At 35.4% G+C, this 22197-nt stretch overlaps 2 protein-coding genes and 1 long non-coding RNA gene across 6 annotated transcripts; 1 reads left to right on the plus strand and 2 right to left on the minus strand.

Moving 5' to 3' along the window:
* Positions 1-847: 847 nt before the first annotated feature.
* LOC147502717 (LEAF RUST 10 DISEASE-RESISTANCE LOCUS RECEPTOR-LIKE PROTEIN KINASE-like 2.8) lies at positions 848-9590 on the minus strand. The gene is made up of 3 exons (XM_086607558.1): positions 8695-9590; positions 2208-2285; positions 848-2097 (listed from the first exon to the last, which is right to left on the minus strand). The coding sequence occupies exons 1-3, from the start codon at positions 9542-9544 to the stop codon at positions 1367-1369; spliced, it is 1659 nt and encodes a 552-aa protein (XP_086463684.1). The 5' UTR covers positions 9545-9590; the 3' UTR covers positions 848-1366.
* On the minus strand, positions 933-1304 carry LOC147502718 (LEAF RUST 10 DISEASE-RESISTANCE LOCUS RECEPTOR-LIKE PROTEIN KINASE-like 2.2). Its single transcript, XM_086604598.1, has one exon. The coding sequence runs from the start codon at positions 1302-1304 to the stop codon at positions 933-935; it is 372 nt and encodes a 123-aa protein (XP_086460724.1).
* A 1111-nt stretch (positions 9591-10701) lies between the features above and the next one.
* LOC147502719 (uncharacterized) lies at positions 10702-21070 on the plus strand. Of its 4 annotated transcripts, XR_015220048.1 has the most exons (7): positions 10702-11296; positions 11370-11650; positions 17416-17516; positions 17793-17852; positions 17961-18069; positions 20261-20346; positions 20869-21070. It is a non-coding gene; the product is annotated as an uncharacterized LOC147502719 (long non-coding RNA). The 4 variants fall into 4 exon arrangements; XR_015220047.1 differs by having other exon boundaries at positions 10702-11650; XR_015220046.1 differs by lacking the exons at positions 10702-11296; positions 11370-11650 and having other exon boundaries at positions 16351-17532.
* The last annotated feature ends 1127 nt before the right edge of the window (positions 21071-22197 follow it).

Here is a 22197-nt window from a genome sequence, read left to right on the forward strand (position 1 = left end):
TAGTGTCTTCCTCTCTTCTTCATATATATATATTTTTTTTTTTTTTTTTTTTTTGTAAAAGCCTGGAGTGATGAACAATCAAAAAGCTGGTCATTACCTCATGCAGTCATGACAGCTCCAAGCCCTGAAGCTCCTTGACTCCCTCTGTTGGGGAAAACAATACTAATCCATCCCCACTAAGATAGTTTGTTTATGGACACTCTAAACTCCAATTAAAATCTAAGCTTTCACTACAACTAACAACCTCTATTATAAGCAATGAAATTAACTATCACAAACAAGCAATAACAATGTAAAGCAAAAACATAACACAGTGAGACAAGATTTACCGTGGTTCGCCCAATTATGCTTATGTCCACAAGAGCACTCTTGACAAGTATCTTCAACTTACTAGATCTCTCTTCACTTATCTCTCTCTCTCTCCTTACAAGCTTTTTCTCTTTGCAAGGGTTTTCTCTCAATTTTGGTTGCACCCAAAATTGGTTTCTCTAAAAAACTTCTGTTGCACTTAACTTTGGGTTTATAGTATTCTGAAATTTCGACAAGCTGTGAAATTTCAGTTTCATCCGACATGCCAATGCCGAGATATCATGTCCAAACGACATGATGAGGTCGTAGCAAAAACCCAGACGACATGGCAAGATCGTTGCTAACCTTTTTGGTTCAATGTGGGCAGATCGTTCGGAGGTTCAAATTCCAGGAGTATTAGCTTCAACTGATGTGTGCAAATCAGTCAAGCTCCTTAGAGCCGATCCCATGAGGTCGTTCCAGCAATGGTGATCGAGGGAAATCAACACCCTCAACACCATAAATGTTCAATGGACATAGGCATTATACTCGTGTTAGGTTTTCATAAACATCATATGTATATTAAGAAGAAACACTCAAACACATACAAGAATGTTAGTATACATATTTACGCCCTAACCAATTTAAACAGGAGCATCCGAAAATATGCTTTCATGACTTTGAGTTGTCTTTTGTTGAAGTGGATGTGGATGTGGAGGTATTCCAATTTCAACATTTCCTTCCAACATTAGTACTATCTTGTCCATGGATGGCCTATTTGAAGGGATATGCTGAATGCACCAAAGACCCACTAAACACATCCTCTTAACAATATTTTCATTTTGTTCTGTTGCCTTTTCTTCATCCTCATCAATCTCAAAAGAAGCATCGTTGTCCCCCCTTCTTGTTACAAAAGGAAATTCATCGTTCTCGACTTTGTTATATAGCCATTCAGGGAAATACACTTGACTAGATTCAGACATTTCAGATTCGTAGTTCTTCCTCCTGCCAACCATCTCTAGAAGAAGCATCCCATAGCTGTAAACATCAGATTTCTCTGTCACTGGACCAAAAGTCTTCAACCACATCTCTCGGTCTTTGCATACCACGGAGTTCCTTGAGCTGCGGTTAGAGACACATGACTACGGTCCTTATCAATCATCTTTGCTAGCCCGAAATCAGCAACTTTTGCTGAGAAATTAGAGTCAAGCAAGACATTTGATGGTTTAATGTCAAGGTGCAAGATCCTATCCCTGCAACCTTGGTGCAAGTAGAGTATTCCCTTAGCTGTTTCTAAGGCAATGCTACATAGTTGTTTAGGACTTAGCCACTTGTCTTCAGTTTTGTTGTCAACTTCGAGTTCAACATTTTCTTTCTTGATGTTGTAGATATACTTATCTAAAGATCCATTTTCCATGAACTCATAAACAACTGCATGAGTGTCCCCATCAACACAATATCCAAACATACCCACCAAGTTATGATGGTGTACACTCCCTATAGTTGCCACTTCATTCATAAATTGTTTCTGAGTTTGCTTAGATCTCTTCAAGATCTTGACAGCTACTGGTACCTCGACCTGGTTTCTCTGAATGATCCCTTTGTACAAAATACCAAATCCCCCTTCACCGATTTTTGACGAGAAATTGCTAGTTATCTTCTTTAGTTGAGAATACGAGTACCTTTTCGGAGATATGCTTGACATGGTCGTCTTGTCAAAGTGAAAGTTCAACTTCTTTCGATGAGCAAGGATCACTAGTAACCCAACAATGACTACTAGACACAATGATGATGCAGAAGCAGAAATCGCTGCATTGAACCAAGAGCTGTTCGTTAGATGAAAGGTTGCTCTTAGGATATGTATATATGCACTATAAATAAAGTAAATACAATGCAACTAAAAGATGTGCAAAATTAACCTGCAATAACTCTTCTAGATGGTCGGGATCCCCCGCCTCCTGGTGAATTCACCCACGTTGAAAGGTCCTCCAAAATACCTAATTAAACAGAAGGAAAAAATAGTTGATAATAATTTTAGTGTGATTGTTACTTAAAAAGTAAGAACAAATGTATGTAGCAAAAGTTGTGGCATTTTTTTTGGGTTAACTAGTATTACCCCCCACTAGATAACCCCCTGTTGGAAATGTGAAGGAATTTGTGTCCTCATGGGTTTGAACCCATGACCTTTTGTATCTACTACACTCTAATGTGGGGGGGCTTTAGTCCCACATTGGTTACTAAACTTAAGACTCTTAAGTTTATATTGGTTGTGTCCTTATGGAGGGATAGTGTAGAGAGATATAAGGAGGTGCTCGTGCACACACAAGGCCTCCTTGGTTTGGGGGCTCTCGGGAGGTGGGAGCTCCAGAAAACCTTAGTGCGCGTGTGCCCACACACGTCGCGCGCAAGAGGGGGTGCAAATCCACCCAATTGGGCTTCGCGTGAGTGCGAGTACTGGGCTTGAGTTGTGTTTTTTCAGATCTATAAAACTAAGGTCTCTCCTGTTTATCTAAGAGGGTAACACAACATTATTTTTCCTCTTATTAAAACTTGTGCGGAGTATCTTGAGAGAGTTCTGCAGAGTGGTCATTTGGTGACACGCAAATCCATTGTTTATATCTTGGGAGGCGTGCGGCTTGAGAAATTTGGCGGCAACCATACCGGCGGCGTTTTTCGTCTTAAGAAAATTGTGCCGAGCACAATCCTCAGTGATAAGTTTTACTTGCATTCTTATTACTGTTTTTCGATACTAGCTATAACAATCTTAAGACGAAAAATTAAATTGTCTAGTATTGTGCTCGCTTGTTCTTTATACTGCTAAAATGGAAAAACCTAGTGGTAAGTCTGTCAAACTTGAGATTTTTGATGGCAGAAATTTTAAGTCTTTACCGGATGAAAATGCGGTTTATATCGACTACTCTGAACCTGGTTGAATGGATTTTGATTGAGAAACCCATTTACAATGAAAATGAAGATGAACCCGGTCGATTACGGTGGTGTGGAGAGATGGGAAAAGAAGGATTATTTATGTCGAAATTATATACTTGATTGTCTTTCCCTTGATTTGTATGATGTTTATCTTTTGTGTAATGCGATTGCTCTGAGAATTGTGGAGTTTACTTGATAAGAAGTATGCCATCAAGATGAGGTTCTAAGAAGTTTCTTGTAGGAAAGTTTCGAATTCAAGATGGAAGATGGGAAATCTGTTGTTTTCTCAAGTGGAGGAGCCGCAAATAATCATTCATGAGATTTTGCGGGGAAGGTTATAAAATCTGCAAAGGTTTCGGGTTGCTTCCATCATTGAGAAACTCCCTTCCTCGTGGAAGGAGTACAAAAACGATCTCAAACATAAGAAGAAAGAGATGACCTTAGAAGATCGATCGTCAACCTTCGGATCGAGGAGGATAACATGAAGAAATTTGAAATCAATGTGGAGACTTGAGAGATGAAGGCTAAGGCTAACTTTGGTTGAAGGTAACGCTGCTAGTTCTTCTAAGTCTAAATCAACTAAATTCCCGTCAAAAAGAAACCATATGCGAACAAGAATAAACGGTCCAACCTCATTTTAAAAGAAACCTTACAATCCACGAAATTCATTGCTATGTAATGCGGATCACGAGGTCATATAGCCCCGGATGTAAATTCAAAAAGGTCCGAATGATGGGAAGAAAGATAAGGCACAAGCAAATGTAGTTCGGGATGGTAATTTTTCTGCTGTGGTTCTTGAGGTTAACTTGGGTGAGTAACATGGTGGTGGGGTAGACACCGGGGCTACCAAACACATCATCGTGGCACCAAAAGTGCATTTCGTCCTTCACTCCTCTGGGAGAAGGAGAGAGTCTGTTCATGGGTAACTCATCTGCTTCTAGAGTTGAAGGAAAAGGGACTGTTAATTTGAAGTTCACTTCTGGAAATGTTCTTAATTTGAAGGATGTTCTTTATGTTCCTGATATTAGGAAAAATCTGGTTTCTGGTTCCCTTTTAAGTAAGAAGGGGTTCAAACTTGTCTTTGAGTCAGACAAATTTGTTCTGACTAAAGGGGGAACCTTTGTGGGTAAAGGTTATTTAGATGAAGGCTTGTTTAAGCTCAATGTAACTGATTTTGAATTTAATAAATCATCTACTTCTTCTTATATGGTTGAGTCATTTGATCTGTGGCATAGTAGACTTGGACACGTTAATAATGTTTCAATTAAAAAACTGATGCATCTAGGTAACATATCCAAGAATACTATTTATGAAAACAAGAGATGTGAAGTATGTGTAGAATCTAAATATGCTAGGAAACCTTTCAAAAAGGTAGAAAGAAACACTGAGTTGTTGGCATTGATTCACACTGACTTATGTGATCTTAAATGTTACATGACTAGAGGAGGTAATAAATATTTTGTTACATTCATTGATGATGCTTCACGTTTCTGTCATGTTTATCTTCTTAAGAGTAAGGATGATAGCTTAGCTAAATTTATTTCCTTTAAAACTGAAGTTGAGAACTAGTTAGACAAGAAAATAAAAATAGTTAGGTCTGATAGAGGAGGTGAATATTACGGTCCTTTCAATAAATTTTGTGAAAATAATGGTATTGTACATGAGACCATTGCCCCTTATGCTCCCCCAATCCAATGGGATAGCAGAGAGGAAAAATAGGACTCTCAAAGATATGATCAATTCAATGATCAATAGCTCAGGGGCTTCTATGAACCTATGGGGAGGCTTTGCTAACGACTGTTATATTCGAATAAGATACCTTTTAAAGACAGGATAAAACTCCATATGAGATGTGGAAAAATAGGACACCGTCTTATAAATTCTTTAAAGTGTGGGGGTGTTTGGCTAAGGTGTCTATACCAACACCCAAGAGGACTAAACTTTGGCCCTAAAGCGTAGATTGTGTCTTTATTGGGTATGCAATGAGGAATAGCAAAGCTTCTGAGGTTTTAGTTTTCAAATCTAAAAATAAATTTGTTGATGATAATACCATTATTGAGTCTAGGGATCTTTGTCTTTTTTGAGGATAAATTCCCATTTATTGAGAGATCGGAGGGACTCGAAGTTCTTCTAGACTTGCTCCTAGAGTTCGAGAAGATTCTTCTTTGAAGATGAAATTGAACTTAGGAGGAGCAAGAGACCTAGGACTAACACCTCTTTTGACCTGATTTCCTTACTTTCTTGGTAGAGGATGATCCTCAGACCTATTTAGAGGCAATGTCATCTTCTGATGCCATTTTTTTGGAGGGAGGCCATTCTAAGTGAATATGAGTCCATTATAACCAATAACACTTGGGAGCTGGTTGAGTTGCCCCCTGGTTGTAAAACTATTGGGAATAAATGGTTATTTAGAAAGAAACTTAAGGCAGATGGATCCATTGATAAATATAAAGCGAGATTAGTAGCAAAAGGCTATAAACAGAGAGAAGGGTTTGATTTCTTTGATACTTACTCTCCTGTGACAAGGATTACATCTATTAGAATGTTAATAGCTTTTGCTTCTTCCTTTCAGTAATCTCGTAATTCACCAAATGGATGTCAAAACGACATTTCTAAATGGGGAATTACAAGAGGAGATATATATGGATCAGCCAGAAGGTTTTGTTTTAGAAGGCCTTGAGAGAAAAGTTTGTAGACTAAAGAAATCTCTTTACGGTCTCAAACAAGCTCCTAAACAGTGGCATGAGAAATTTGACAGTGTGCTAATCTCTAATGGGTTTTAATATTAATGAGGCAGATAAATGCATTTATTGTAAATTTGAGGAACAATCCGGTGTAATTATCTGTTTATATGTGGATGACATGTTGATCATTGGAACCAGTTTAGAAACCGTCAATAAGACTAAATCTTTTTTGAGTAAGCATTTTGACATGAAAGATTTGGGTATTGCTAATGTCATTCTTGGCATTAAGATTGTGTATAATTCTGATGGAATTACTTTGACTCAATCTCATTATGTAGAGAAAATGCTTAAAAGGTTTAATCAATTTATTTCATGTACCGCCGAACACCATATGATCTTAGTATACATTTGACAAAAAAATCTTTGGGTTAGGTGTATCTCCTTTTTAGAGTTTTCTAGGGTTATATGCGGTCTCATGTATCTTATGAACTGCACTAGACTAGACCCGACATTGCTTACGCCGTAAGGAAACTTAGTAGATACACCATAAATCCCAAAGAATGAGCATTGGGATGCACTTATCGAGTATTGAGATATTTGAAATATACTTCAAATTATGGTGTTCATTATGGCGGATATCCAAATTTGCTTGAGGGGTACAGTGATGCCAATTGGATTGCCGATTCTCGGGAATCTAAATCCACTAGTGGCTATATGTGTTCACTATGGCGGGGGGTGCGGTGTCTTGGAAATCATCTAAGCAAACTTGCATTTCCCGTTCCACTATGGAATCGAGTTTATAGCTTTAGACAAAGCTAGTGAGGAAGCAGAGTGGATCGGGGAATTTTTGATGGATATCCCGCTTTGGCCTAAACCGTTCCACTGTCTCTATTCATTGCGGATAGCCAAGCCGCTATCTTGAGGGCCAAAAATACTTCCTATAATGGGAAATCTCGACATATTAACCGAAGAAACATAACAACATTGCGACGAGTTGTTAAGAGATGAGATCATAGCTATTGACTTTGTGAGGTCAAAAGAAAATTTAGGCGATCCTTTAACTAAAGGCCTAGCTAGAGAGTTGGTTTTAGTACATCGAGGGATGGGGCTAAAGTCTATTAAAGACTAATTGCCTATTTAATTAAATCACCGATAAGCGACACCCAACCTTCGTGAATGGAGATCCCGGGATCAAGGTTCAATGGGGAAACAAGTTATCTGCGTGATTTGTGGGGATACTACACCTAGAGTGAAAACTCGTACCCATCCCTATGATGTAGTAGTACCTTCGTATCATTTAAAGGATGAGTGAATACTCTTAATGCTTTCTATAAATTTGGTTTTTCCAAATTGGGGTGTAAAGATACATGATACACTCGATAGAGGCACCTATATGAGTGAGGAAGTAAAGCCGCTTCCTATGAGAACTTATAAGCTTGTTCTCTAGAGCACTCATGAAACACGGGAAGCTCATGGCTATATCTGAGCACAACCGAGGGAACTCTATGATGTTTTTGAAGTTATGTGTGTTACTGTTGACTTGGCTTACATATATGTTGAGCAGTTTAAGACTATGGTCACCGGGTCAACTAGTAATCCCGACAGACAAACACCAAGCGAAGGTTCAAGTCGTATGACACCTTGACCCATTCATAACTTCTTCATACTCGGACATTCTTGTTTTTTTTTTCTTTTCTTCGTTTCTTAATAATTCCATTCATGTGGGGATTGTTGGAAATGTGAAGGAATTTGTGTCCTCATGGGTTTGAACCCATGACCTTTTGTATCTACTACACTCTAATGTGGGGGGCTTTAGTCCCATTATTGGTTACTAAACTTAAGACTCTTAAGTTTATATTGGTTGTGTTCTTATGGAGGGATAGTGTAGAGATATAAGGAGGGTGCTCGCGCGCACACAAGGCCTCCTTGGTTTGGGGGCTCTCGGGAGGTGGGAGCTCCAGAAAACCTTAGTGCGCGTGTGCCCACACACGTCGCGCGCAGGGGGGGGTGGGTGCAAATCCACCCTCCTGTTTATCTAAGAGGGTAAACTTGTCTAGAGTATGCTGAGAGTTCTTGCAGAGCTGGTGACACTGTTGTAATAACTTGTTTTTCGTCTTAAGGAAATTGTGCAGAGCACAATCCTCAGTAATAAGTTTTACTTGCATTCTTATTACTGTTTTTCGATACTAGCTATAACACCCCCCTCTCCCCACTTGATGGGGAAATTAGAGTCTCCCTTAAATACATACAAAAAAAAAAATCAACTTGGATTGACCGTGTTTTTTTTGTGTGTGTATTTGGGGAGAGACTCTAATTTCAATGCAAATATGTATGCACATCCTGGCGTACTATAATCCCTATGTGTGGAATCGGGTTTTTTGGGTAGGCTAATGTTTTTTGGATCAACCTTTTGTCATATTTCATGTCAGAAAGACCACATTTCGTAGTACAATAGGAGCCAGGAGGAACCTGTCACCTTTAAAGCATTGGTCTGTGAAAATGGATACAAAATGTTTCAACTTTCAACCAACATGAACATTACTGACACACTAGGATGAAATTGTCTAGTAAAAATACAAAGACAAGTAGACTCTAGTACATTTATTTTTCAAAGCCATACAGACACGCTAGGAAGAAATTGTCTTTAGCGATATATATAGAATTTAATTTTTCCTTTAGTGTAAGCACATCCAGAGGATGGAAGAAGGGGGGGAGGGGGTTGGTTTAGGACTTGATAATTTAAGTACCAATCTACGTGAACCGAATTCATTTACCGAAAGAAATAAGTACATACCATCAGAGCAATTGAAGCTATGCACACTAGTTGGACAGAAGCAAACGAACGAGCCCGTTGAAGGTTTGTTCCCACACCTACCACCAGAACCCTCACATCCACGACACTCCAAAGACTTTGAAAATCCGATTTGAAATCCTGACCGTAGATATGCTCTCAAATCTCTTTCATTACTTGCATTAAAAGAGACACCAACCTTGGTAAATAAATAAAATGCCTCACAGTTAGCATACTTAACATCATACAATGGAGCATAATAGCAAAAGTTGGATGTAGTGTTGCAATCAAGACAAGGCGCATTTTGCAACCCTTGGATTGCATTAGAAGGAATAGGACTAGTACAATTGAGGTGGGTGCCAGGGCTATAGGTCGGACGTAGTGAAAAAACGGTAGTCTCTAATGCATAATTTGGATTAGAGACCGGCACACCACAAGTGAAAAGAGAATTTGACGCAATAGTTAAAGTGGGTTCATTGGGATCAGTGGAGTTAAGGGAGAGAACTCTGAAGACTTCAGTTGTACGTGGAGCAGTTAGGAGGAGATATTGATTAGAAGGACAAGAGGATAGGACAGATGCAGCACGGCATGGAGTTGGCAGAGCAAATGGATATGGGAGTGAAAGGTTGCTGCATGTTGAAGGTACACACAAGTTGTAATAATATGTAGGATCCGTGCTTGTTGGTATAAATGGTGGGGGTGCTTGTTGAGAGTTTATTGAGGAGATTAATAGAGTGAATGAGAGAAAGAAGAGAACAGTGAGTAATGGTTTCGTAAAATTTTCAAGGTGAGACATGGAGAGAAATTGGTAGTGATGGTTTTCAATGATTTGAAGTACAGAATGAAAGAACATTCATTCATTTTATTTATATGGTTCTGATGGATTTCTGAATGTCCACAAATCTGCGGGTAGTGGCCAAGTGGGGTTTACTGGTCTTCTACGGCTCTACGCCATATAAGTCAGACTTTAGTGAAAGACTTTGACTTCATAACCCTTGTATTACGCGTGCGAGAAATGTTAAGAAGCGATGTGATTCCACTGGCAGCAAGCTACAAAGCCACAAAGTCGTGGAGATGATAATCAGATAAGTATTTTGTGCATAGGCATGATTTCATATATTCTGTCATATATCCTAGTGTAGTATCGTAGCGATGGAGTTGCATCTACTTCTATGCTTTCAAAAAGTGACCCAGCCAACAAGTCCACTGATGTTGATACTCTAGCCACCACTATTTGTAATTGATTGGTGTATAGCTCATAGTACAAAATATCAAAATATGACAAAATATCGATTTCTGATTTATAGATATATATCATGGATATATATTTTTTTTTTGGAAATATTTGACATTGTTTCATATACAAATATCGTAGATATTGTAGATATTTCTTGATATATAATGATATATAATTTATATTTATTTAAAATATAATGATAAATATTAAATAAAATTGTTATCTACACAAAATATCGTCAAATATCTCTAAATATCACAATATATTTTAAAATATCGAGAATATTATAAATATAATCGATATTTATAATTGTATATATCTCTAAACATATCACGATATTTACATATTCTTTGCTGAAATCTCAATATTTATCATCATATATCGTAATATTTTGTATTATGGTATAGCTATCCAAGTTAAAAAAAACACAGTAAAGTTAAAACTACTATATTATTAAAGGTTTTAGGCTTTCCAATTAACTCTGAATCCCATGAATTTGTGAAGTTTAGAACACACCTTATAACTGAGAATCCCTTAAAATCATGGCTTTCCTTCAGTCACCCTATTAGAAGGGATCAAAACTCATAGAAACAATGAGCGTGACATTTAGTTAAACAGTAAATGACAAAAAAATTAAGTAGCTCATAATAACGAAAAAGTAGAAGACATCATTATCGATGCTTAATAGCACAGACCTATAAAACTAAATTTCTTTTCTTATTAGCTAAAAAGCTTTGAAAACCCCCGGAAAAAAAAAAAAAAAAAAAAAAAAAAAAATCTCCATAATTGAAGAGTCCTCACCCCCACCGTGGTAACACATCTTTGAATCTCTTGCTATCCCTAACAACATTTAGTTTTTTGTTTTTGTGATTCTTTTACCAATCTCTCTTTAGTTTTATTTTTTTTTGCTTTTCAATAGTCTGTGTATCTAATTTCAATGGGAATGAATAAAAAAACTAAAGCTTTAAACCCCCAATCACAACGAAAAAGAAGACACCAATGTTGTTCCAGGCAGTTCAATCAAGTAAGCATTTTTTTAATCTTCAATTTCCCTAACCAAAAGCTCTATCCAGAGGTGGATCTGAAGGTAGCCGAGAGAAGCAGGCAGCTGGGGCCCCAAATTTTTTTCTCATAACTAGGGCCCTGAATTTAGTGACAATTATTACTGCACGTTTTATGTTTTCTCACTACCGACAGAAAGCGTACTCATAATTAAGCTCATTTTAATCAACTCTTTTTATAGGTTTTTTGTTAGATCTCAAAGGTAGGGGGCCTCACATTAAGTGCTTGGCTAGGGCCCTTAAGAACTCAGGGCTGCACCTGGCTCTATCTTCAAATAATTATTGGATTCGACTCTCTAAATCAAAGGTAATCATTTCAAAGTGTTGATATTTTTGACTTTCAATTTGTTGAAGTTGCCTTCGGTTCTTGGTGGTGTTAGGCATTGGATGATCTTAGTTTGGTCGAAATCTAGGAATGAAATGACTGGCGTTATCTATGGAGCTGCATCTTGAAGTGTACCGCCTTTCTGAATAATCATGTTTCTTGGTTGAGCACCTATCGTGGATTTCCACCAATTTCTACTAAAACGCTCCCGGCCAAGAAAGAAAGCACTTCTAGGAAAAGAGGCTGCTCCCACCGCTGATCGATCAACTACCTATCTCTTTGGTCCTCGATGTGATAATTGCTGGATGGAGTGGGTATTGGAATTATAGACATCAGGTAATGCCCATGTTTTTAATTACCTTGAATTTCCATATTATATACTTTAAGATTGTTGAGGACATTTTCAAATTTGCAATTGTGTATATGCCAATTGATGTTTGATTGCATTAATAATCAAGCATAATGTTTTTTGGGCACTGTCTTTGTTATTTAGTGTTGTTAAAGCAAGGAGCTTCAATACAGAAATTAGGTCTTAGTTTGTATGGATTCCTTGAGCATATCTCCATAGAAAAATAGTTGCCACTCTCTTAAAACTTTTTCAATCTCTTAAGTACCTAAATCTAGGGTTTAAACCTTCAAACATGAAAAACAATTCACAAAGAATTAATATTCCATAATAACCAACCTAACAATGAAGGCCTAGATGCCTTTATATAAGAAAACAACTACTAAACCTGATTGGAAACCAAATAGGAAACCATCTAATTTCTATTCCTAATTGAATTAGGAAACCAAACAAAATAGAAACTACTAATTATTAAATAATTCATGCTCATGCATCACACTCTCCGGCTTGAAAGAAACTTGTCCTCGAGTTTGGAGTTATAAAAATCCATCAACATACAAAAGCTCTTCATAGTCATATACGTCACCCTCCCGTGGTTCAAAGGAAGTCAACCTCGAATTTTGCCCAAGTAATGACTTGCAAAAATAATCAAGCGCCATAATGCTATTATTGTTCTATGCTGAAATTTCTAATCAGTTGAATACCATAACTTACGAAATCTGCACGAAAGGGATGTATTTGTCCAAGCAAAAAAATTCTTCTCACAATGGAATATGAAAGGATCCAAATATGTGTCTTGTACCAACATCATATTACTTAAACTGAGTCCTCTTGACATCAAAACAACTTCACCTTTGTCACGATTCTCAACAATCAGAATCAGAATTCCTTGTAAATTGTCTTTTAACTTTGCAGAAGAAAAGGAGTTTTGAAACTTGGATGCTTGAACTTCATAAGTAACAACCAGGTGAGCACATGGATTAGGTGCATCAAAAATGTTCATAGAAGTCACCTCTTTCTTTGTATCATCTCCATGTTTCTTTTTTTCTGTACAAACATCAACCTGGATTGGAAATTGATGATCAATAGTGTTTTCCTCTTCTGCTACAACCTGTATATGGAGTTCATTGATGGAACAACTTGTGGCAACCTCTTCTACAATAGGTCCAACAACTGCTTGGTGTGGGGCATCATGGAGATGGGTTTCTACCTCTTTTTGATTCCTTGTTGCTTGTAACGTAGACTGAGGAGATAAAGTAGGCTCAAATACTTGCTGGAAATCAGTAAAAGTAACTTTATGTTGCTTCTTAATGCCTAGTTTCGAGCCCAAAACATTAGGTTGTCCACTGGCATGTTGTTGACGGTTAGTATGGTATGTCTTGCGGTATGTCTCGTGTCCATAGTATTCCGGCGGAGAAACTTCCCATATAGGTTCTCTATATGATTTTTCTTGATATTGAGAATAGCAGCTAGTGGCTATCCAAGCATCAATTTGTTCTCTTTTCGCTTGTGAATTCTCACCAAATTGATTAGAGAGAGAAGGTGGGGGAGTTCGCCTAACCAACAAAGGTGACTTTTTTTCATGGTGGTGGTAGTGACTATTTTTAAGAGGGGAAACACCATCCCTCTTTGCATGGTCGGAATCAGAATCATATATCGATTCGTGGGAGGAAAATTCGCATCCCTTCTCTGACTTGAATTTTTGTCGCAAATTAACAATCGGTAATGGAGGAGGGGAAGGAAGTTCATACCTTCTCGAAGGAGTAAAACTCTCATGGCGGCTGCAATCCATATCGTAAGTTCTCTCATAATTGTGATCGACATGGTACTTCGACCCGTGGAACTTCGATGATCGAGCGGTGGCGGTGAGTCTCTTCTACTTCTCCTATGATACTCCATGAAAATTAACCAAGACAATTAAAGAAAGTATTTTTTTTGTAGTGAATAGTGTTTGGTAAACAGTACCCGCGGTGAACAGTGTTATGGTGAACAGTACTCGTGAACAATGTTTCCTAAAAAAATTCCCAAAAATCAACCGGCTCTTGATACCAAATTTGATGTATCTTGTTGGTGGAAGCTTCAACAATAGATGAACATCAATACGATTTAATAAATCAAATACCTAAATTTAGGGTTTAAACCTTCAAACATGAAGAATAATTCACAAAGAATTAATATTCCATAATAACCAACCTAACAATGAATGCCTATATGCCTTTATATAAGAAAACAACTATTAAACCTAATTGGAAACCAAATAGGAAACCATCTAATTCCTATTCCTAATTGAATTAGGAAACCAAACAAAATAGAAACTACTAATTAATTAATAATCCATGCTCATGCATGACATACTATATATTTTTTTGAAGTAGCGCTATTGTTTTATTGCAACATTAATTGCATTAACTGAAAACCATACAATGTGTCTTAGAGTAATATTATTGAATTTCAGTTATTAAAAAAAAAATCCCGACTTAATTATATTTCCCTTCATATATTTTTTTTGATGATTTAAATTATTTTGAGTTGTTGCTGAATGAAGGTTCCAATTTTTTTTCATTCAACTTTCAAGCAAGCTGTATAGCGGACTTAATTTTGATAATAGTCATTGGATTATGTACTATATGTATTCTCTTATAAAACTACAATTCAATTGTTTGATTCAGTTGCCTAATTTTCATTGGAGAATATACCAATTAATATATTGATTTGCTGAACTTTTATGGAACACCAAGCCAAACTAAGTTACACTCCTTCCATATTTGGATTACCTTTATTGGTAAATCAAAACACTCTCTAAACCAAAAGCCAATGTACTCATTCTTTCATTTTATCTTCCTTTCGTCTTTTCTTTTGTTGTCTCTTTTAGGTGATGGTTGCTTTAGTATAGAATCAATGACACTACCAGACCCTTTCTATTTCTCCTCTTCTCAACCATACCTAAAGCCTAATTTTGAGCTAAGTACATATTTGCTAGTATTTAGTTGTTGCTATTGTTTCATGAACACGTTGTACAATATAATTACAAAATATTGGACATGCTTGAACAGTTTTATTGGCTCATTGCAATCAACATAACCACATTTGTAGGTTTTTAGATTCATGTTTTCCTAGATTTTATTGTGATAATGTTTTTTTTTTGTTTGGTCACATTGCATTTGGATATCAGGGATCAAAATATAAATATTAATCTTTGACAATGTGCAAGCAGAATCATTGTGAGCCTTAGGCATGTGCCCCTCGACACAACAATGGATTTGACAAGTAGCGTGCATAGAAGAAATCAAATAACATACATGAATAGTAGGTATCACTACACCATAATACTGATTTTGCAACATCTAGAAAAATTGATTCCTATCACATATTCAACTGTTACAAAGTGTGTGACACATACATTCCGTTAGAAATGTTACCAACCATTATATAAGCAAATACTTGATTTATTTGGTTACGTTTAGATAGATATTATGTAACAGATACCGAAGCGTGACCAAATATATATATATATATATATATATATATATATATATATATATATATATATATATATATATATAAATATATATAAAAAAAATAAAAACAAGATAAGGTGGATGGAAACTTTGAGGGGGAATGCTTTTCATTCTCTCGCTCACTTGAAAAGAAAACTTAGAACTTGCTGGTGCTGACTGCTGGTGTTGCTCTTACCGATGTTGTTGCTTATTGAGGTAACCCATCATTTTGCTTTTCTCCTTCATTTTCTTCATCTTCTCTTCTCTCCCATTTTATAACAGTTAGGGTTTTGGCAACGGTTTTTTTATTTACGCAATCAATTGCACAAATTGCTCAATCTGCTCAAGGAAGGATGCTTTTTGACCAAAGTTATGTAACATGCAGTGCTTATCATTTAGTGAAGCCTCCTTTATTTAGGGTTTCTATTTATCGAAAAAATGAATTAGCTTATGAATTAGTATGGTTTTTTTTTTTTCTTGTTATTGGTATAACATGTCAAACATGGCTAAAGGTTGCATCTTTGAATGTTTGATTTCAATTCCCTTTAAATTTTCTTATGTATCAAAGACAAGGGTAAAAAATCTGCTTGTGTTGGCTTCATTCAATTCCCTTTCATTATTCGAGGGAACCTAATTACTATAGCAAATTTGTTAAATTTCCACTTTGATTTTTTTTATAATCTAATTGAACTTAGTTGTATGTTGATTCTTATCTCTTTGGCTTTTGAATTATATAAAAAAGCTTTGTTCTCGAAGTGAAGTTGTATATTTTGAAGATGGTTGATTGTTTAAATGATGGGATACTTCACTTACTTGTGTTGATACTTAGATATGGTATGTTGTTATTGCTGGCCTTTTCCAAATGTGACTAATTTGATGAGGTCCTTGTTCAAATACATGATTATTTGATTGTATAGTTTGTATGTAATTTGCTTTTATGTTACCGTTTGCCCTTCTTGAGAATTGTATCTCAGTTTCCTCTATGTTAAGGTTGTTGTGCTTACCAGGAAAGTCTTGGCACTTCACCTGTCCAAATATGAAACCACAAAGGTTCAAATAAAAAAGCAGGCAATACATGTTAATTTGTTAATTATATAATATATATATATATATATATATATATATATATATATATATATATATATATATATATATATATATATTGTTGATGTTAATAGAATCTATTGATTTGAGGAAGACAAAAAAGAAGAAGGAAAGGAGTTGATGCTAAGAGTGGTGAGTAAGACTAAATATAGTTGTAGTTGTCATATTTTTTTTATTGAATTAATACTATCTTATGGGGTTACCTATTCTTGACATTTCTCTTTTTATTGAAAGTGGTTGTACTGAGTGAATATATGACTACATGACCCAGTTTCCTTCACCTACTCAATCAATCTTTATAAGCCAAGGACCCGTAAGTGAGAACCAAGTTAGCTAATTTATACACCTCCACTTTTAAAATTAAGTATAGATTTGTAGTCATTTGAAGAAGTTCATTATTAGGATGCATGGATGATTTGTATGTGCTCCTTTTGTAATTTCTTGGCCACTTGGTCACTTGATTGTTGCAGATATTTTGGAAAATTACTATTAATGATTGTGAACAAACAATGTTTTGACATTAAATTAGATTGTAGAATAAGAATTTTATAATTGTGAAGCTGATTGGATTGAATTGAATTTGATGATCTTGTCTTTGCACACTTGCTATGCGATTTCCGGATGGTAAATTTAAGTACTGAAATTATACATTATGTAGATTGGGGGCAGTAAACTTGGATATACTTGAGATAAATACGTTATTATCTCAAGTCCAATATGTCCCTTAAATACTCGAGTGCCTTGAATTTGTTTTCAGTTATTTGGCCATGAATAGATGTGAAACTAGTCTAATAAAGTGCTCTTTAAAAGGATTGGGTTTTTACCCAAGGAAGTCAATAGGCAAATAGTAACGCATAACAAACAAATGGTTCAATTGGATTTTCAGTATCGAGTATGGGTGTGGAGAACTACCAAATGCTATATCTTGCTAGTCAATTTAAAATGTACTCTAATTGCTGCATCTACTCCTACTATAAAATGAAATAAGAATACATGGAATGAGGTGGATTGAATTTAGTTTTTTTTTTTTTGCAGAGTTTTAGTTATGTCTAGAGATATCAATGAAGGAATGGTAGAGGGAAAAAGTTATGTTTTGGTCTTTTAATATTTTTATGTATTGGGCTGGAGATATCAATGTCCTATTTGGTGTTTAGGTAACAGGAGCAAGCTAACGTTGAGAATGGTGTAGTGTATAATGTCTGAGTGTTAACAAGCGAAGCTTCCTTGGTGCTTTCACGAGATGCTCATGATTCTGGTATGAGTCCCCTGAGGTATCTTGTATTCTTTTTGTTCATTAGTCATAGCTCATATCCTATTTGAGGCCTCATCCTATTTATTCTATTAGGGGATACATAACAAAATATTAGGGAATACATAACAGAATAATGGTTGAGAAGATTTGGAGGTTGTGCACTGAACAAAATATGGTTGATAAGTTAGACTTCTAGATTTTGTGTGAAATTGTTCACTCGAAAGAAACTAACATTTTTTAGTTCTATACGAACTTTAAAGTTATTTTCACTCACTACAGAACAAAGCTGCAAAGAAGAGTTGTGCAAGAGACGCACTGGTATTTGACATCTTTAAACAGGTATGCATGCCTTCAAAAGAATAAGAAATTAGTATTGATCTTAAATCCTTTGTGAAAAGGCATGGGAATGGTTGTTTGTATTATGTAATTGTTATCTTTGCTTTTCAGCCTTGAATCCTGATGGCAATGGCTAGAGATGGATTGCTACCACAGTTCTTCTCATATGTTAATAAGCGCACTCAAGTTCGTGTCAAGAGTACAATATTGACTGGAATAGGTGCTGCACTCTTGGCCTTCTTTATGGATGTTTCACAATTAATTAGCAGGGATGGCAAGTGAACTTCATCACCATGAATCTTTTGTGTGTGTCTTATTGTATGTGCACATGTATGAAATTAGGACTTGGGTGCTATGTAAGATTTTTTACTTCTCTAAATTAGGCCCAAGTAAAAGTCAGATTATTATATTCTGACTTAAATCCACTGGGCCACACACTAGGGACTGGTAGTGGTACCTACCATTAGATGGGCCAAATTGGATTTTTTGTTAGCATTTTCTAGTCTGCATTTTGATAAACTTGTTCACCATTAATCAGTTGCTCCCTTCTTTCACTCCAATTCATGATATTTCGTTACCTGCTTAGTGTAATTTAGCATGGACAAGCACATTGCCATGTTTTAGTATCATTTAGTCCATGCAGTCTTATCATTATATGCTTGTTTTACTTATTGTTTTTCTTGTTTTCTTTAAAGTATGAAAAGAACTTAACTGATATACGTAAAAACACAATACTAGCTAGATTTCTCTTAATTTATTCTTACGTTATCAATTATTTATTTCTTACTCTCACATATATATTAATGCAATATATAGAGTACGGAATCGTTCTACTCTTAACTCTTTAGACTTAAACGAATTCAACTAATCAAACACAAAGAAATAGTGGTGAGAGCAATATTATGGATGTGAAATTATACTACGAAACTAAATATATGAATTTAACTTATACTAATTAAATTAAAAGAATTGAATATGACTTGAATAAAATATGGAGAAGAATAGAGAGAGATTGAAATCCACTTTAATTAATACTTAACATGCTAGCATAGAGTTTGTTACGAAACCCTAATCTTTACATTCAACCACAAGATTCAAATATAAAGATTAGACCTTTAATGATCCCTAATCAATTATGGTATCTCTAGTAATAACTAATTAGCATGAGAGAAAGTCTGTTTTCCATTCTCATGACAAAACTCACTATTCTCTAGTTTAGATTAAATTCTTTTTATTTCTAAGTCAAGAAAAACCTAAACTTGAAGTTCTAACCAACAATTTTATACTAACATATCAAGTCCTCATCAAAGCTTCATTCAAATCCTCTCTAATGGATGTTTAGCTTTAATTCATGGGACTATCATGAATAAAAGAATGAGAATAAGACATAATAGAAAGATAAGCAATTGAATTGAATAATAATAATAACTTAAAGGTATTTTAATGGAGGTTTTATGGAGGCTACAATTATAAACCATAATTACTTAATTAAACTAAAGTGAAGAGGTAGGAGAGAGCTAATATTAAACCCTAATTAAACTAAACTAAGTGGGAGAGAGCTCTAAATTATTCTAACTAATGGGAGAAAGAGAGAGAATAAAGTTTTGCCTCAATCCTCTTTATATAGGAGAGGGTTAGGTTTACAATTTCGCACATGGACTTTGAAGCTGTGTTTTGGGTCACTAAATCAAACCCAAAACCTAATTACTTAAGTCCAAAAAGGGTTTTCTTGATGGAAATATACTATAATACCTTTTTGTCCATTTTTACTACTCTGATTAGGTCAAGGCTTGCACCATTAGGAAGCTCTTTCTGAGCTGGTCTTTTTGACATATAATAGGCCCAATTCCGATGTCTGAGTCCAAAGATACGGCCTACAGAAGTTCTGTTGACTTTTATGTTCTTTTTTTACCCGCGTTGACTTTGACTTTTCAGCTTTAACTAGGCTTTAAAAATGCTTTTTCTCCTTGAAACTTAAGTTTTAATCATAGAATTTCTCTAGTAAGCAATTTGACTCATTTCTCTTGTAAAAGTGACGTGTTTCTTCACATAATTGATTACAAAACCTGAAATACACAAAAACACGTAAACATTACCAACTCTTACTTATTATGAACATAATTGGCCTAAATGTAATACTATTAAGGGGTTGAAACTATAATTTTGGGCTCTTATCACTTAATATTAGTTGGTCGCTCCTATAAAATAAGAAAAACTATGTACTATCAATGCCCGGAAACTTGAGTGAAATAAGGTAAACTCAACTTCTTTTTCACTTATTTTATCACTTCGTATTAGTTGGCTTGATATTATGTACGTTTAATCTCTGTGTAATGAAGGACCTTTACTCTTTCTTTTCGAATTTGTTGAATATTTATCTCGTGCCTTACGCCTGTTTTACTAATTTACAGCAAGCTGGCAGTGCTCTTATAAAGAATGATGATGCCGCCTCTGAGTTGTGAGGAATTGCTCCCACCAATGATAAAAACAAGTCCAGGTTAGTGATATATCAACTATCTTTGTTTTGAATATTGTTTCTAGGATCACACAGCATAATAAGAGCAATTTATAACGGTTCTAAGTTCTTGAAGAGCTCATTTTGAATGAGTAAACACCATTTAGAAGGGCCTTAGGACAACACACAACCTTAAGGTATATTTTAGAATCTATAAAGTTAACGTCTTTATATTTTAGTGCCCTATTGTCCTTCTTGACGGGGACTATACAACGATACCTTTATATTAATTGTGCGATATGATGTACCATATTAATTTGTACGTGTGATAGCCAACTACGGTGTCTTTTATTACATAAGTATTATAGAGGTGCCATGATTACAGTCCATTAAATAGCATAAAAACATACCTGGCGCAGTCTTGTGTGAATAGGGTAGAGTAATTCAACTTTGACTTATGTTGCTTGTTTTTATGAATCTAACTTGCACAAATTTTACTCGATATTATGTATCAATAATTTCTATTTACTTAATTTATATTTGGTGTCATTTGGTTGGTTGCAGGTGTCAATGACTTTGATGATTGCTATAGGAAGGACGAATTAAGAGATCAAATGTTTTGTTTGAGAGCTATTAGGACTTATTATATCCGTGTATTTTGTAAACACAAAAGACTTAATCTAATTACTAGTTTAATGTAATTAGAGTCAAGACTTGTGACTCACCAATGAATTATGGAATATGTTGGTTTGAGTGCTTCTTTCTTTCTTGCTATTGTGTATCCATGAGTGAATGCTTAGGCCTTTAATGGGATGGACAAGTTGTGAAATATATGCTAGAAGCAGGTGCAGGTAGCACAACAATGATTGGGACCTAATTTTTTTCCCCAAATGCTACCAGATTTAGTATCGGTTGAACATCCATTACAAATAGATAATTGCCAACAATTCATCAATTACAAACAAAATTAGTAAGCGTTATTAATACATTGTAACGGTTATGTATCCGTTACTAAAATTAATTTCAATAACATTTGACAACCGTGACTATATTATGCTACGGATATTAAGTGTTACTAACACCCGTTACTATTATTTGTCACGCATTTGTGTCAACGCAAGATAACCGTTACTAATATTTTTTGCGACAGATGTATATCCGTGGTGTAGTGTATATATTATGTTTTCTGTACAGTTGACCTTCAATTGTGTTATTGAAGCACTACCTTGATGGGACAAAGGCATAACTTCAAACTAGAAAACAATGGAGATGCATGATGCAGTCCCTAACGAAGATCGTATAGGTTAGAAAATATATTGGCGTATACTCATATTCTTAATTAGTGTTGCTCCAAGTACTCTGTAGTTAGCCAATAATAAGTTAAATTAATCCGGCTAATCACTAATGATACGATGTTCTAGATTCAAGGTGCAAGTCACTCTTTCAAAGAGTGTTGTGAAGGACTGTATGGACGTGGTGTTCAAAGTGCTCACTGGACTTCCTATTGTACTGTTGAAAATAACAATTAGAAATCAAAGGGTAAGTACGTTGGATTGTGTTTCCAAGTCACTACGTATATTATTTGTCACTAATACTTACAATTTGCTCTCGGATTTCTTCTCATGGTTTCATCTTTTTTTTTGGACAAAAATATTTCATTTATTTCTTCCATTCACTCTTGCAGCGAAGATGGTGTCTCAGCCAAGACCTCTACTCCAGTTCTAGGTAATTTGCTGGGATTTTTATGTTGGTGTTAGTGGAGTGACTTTGTGATGATCAAGTGACACTGTGATATTATTACTTTTGATTTTTTAGGGTTGTAGGTCATAGCTTGAGTAGATTATATTTGACAGAGACTTTGCACAATAACTGTAATATTAGTTACCAAAGAAA

Source organism: Coptis chinensis, chromosome 4 (genome assembly GCF_015680905.1).
Source record: "Coptis chinensis isolate HL-2020 chromosome 4, ASM1568090v1, whole genome shotgun sequence".
NCBI lineage: Eukaryota > Viridiplantae > Streptophyta > Magnoliopsida > Ranunculales > Ranunculaceae > Coptis > Coptis chinensis.

What these genes read in the sequence shown, in the direction of transcription:
- LOC147502718 (XM_086604598.1), bottom strand. Translation starts at nt 1,304, where the DNA reads ATGGTTGGCAGGAGGAAGAACTACGAATCTGAAATGTCTGAATCTAGT.
- LOC147502717 (XM_086607558.1), bottom strand. Translation starts at nt 9,544, where the DNA reads ATGTTCTTTCATTCTGTACTTCAAATCATTGAAAACCATCACTACCAA. An exon ending in TAGCTTCAATTGCTCTGATG is followed by an intron (nt 2,286 to 8,694) that starts GTATGTACTTAT and finishes CTGTTTAATTAG; the next exon opens with GTATTTTGGAGGACCTTTCA. An exon ending in ATCTAGAAGAGTTATTGCAG is followed by an intron (nt 2,098 to 2,207) that starts GTTAATTTTGCA and finishes GGTTCAATGCAG; the next exon opens with CGATTTCTGCTTCTGCATCA.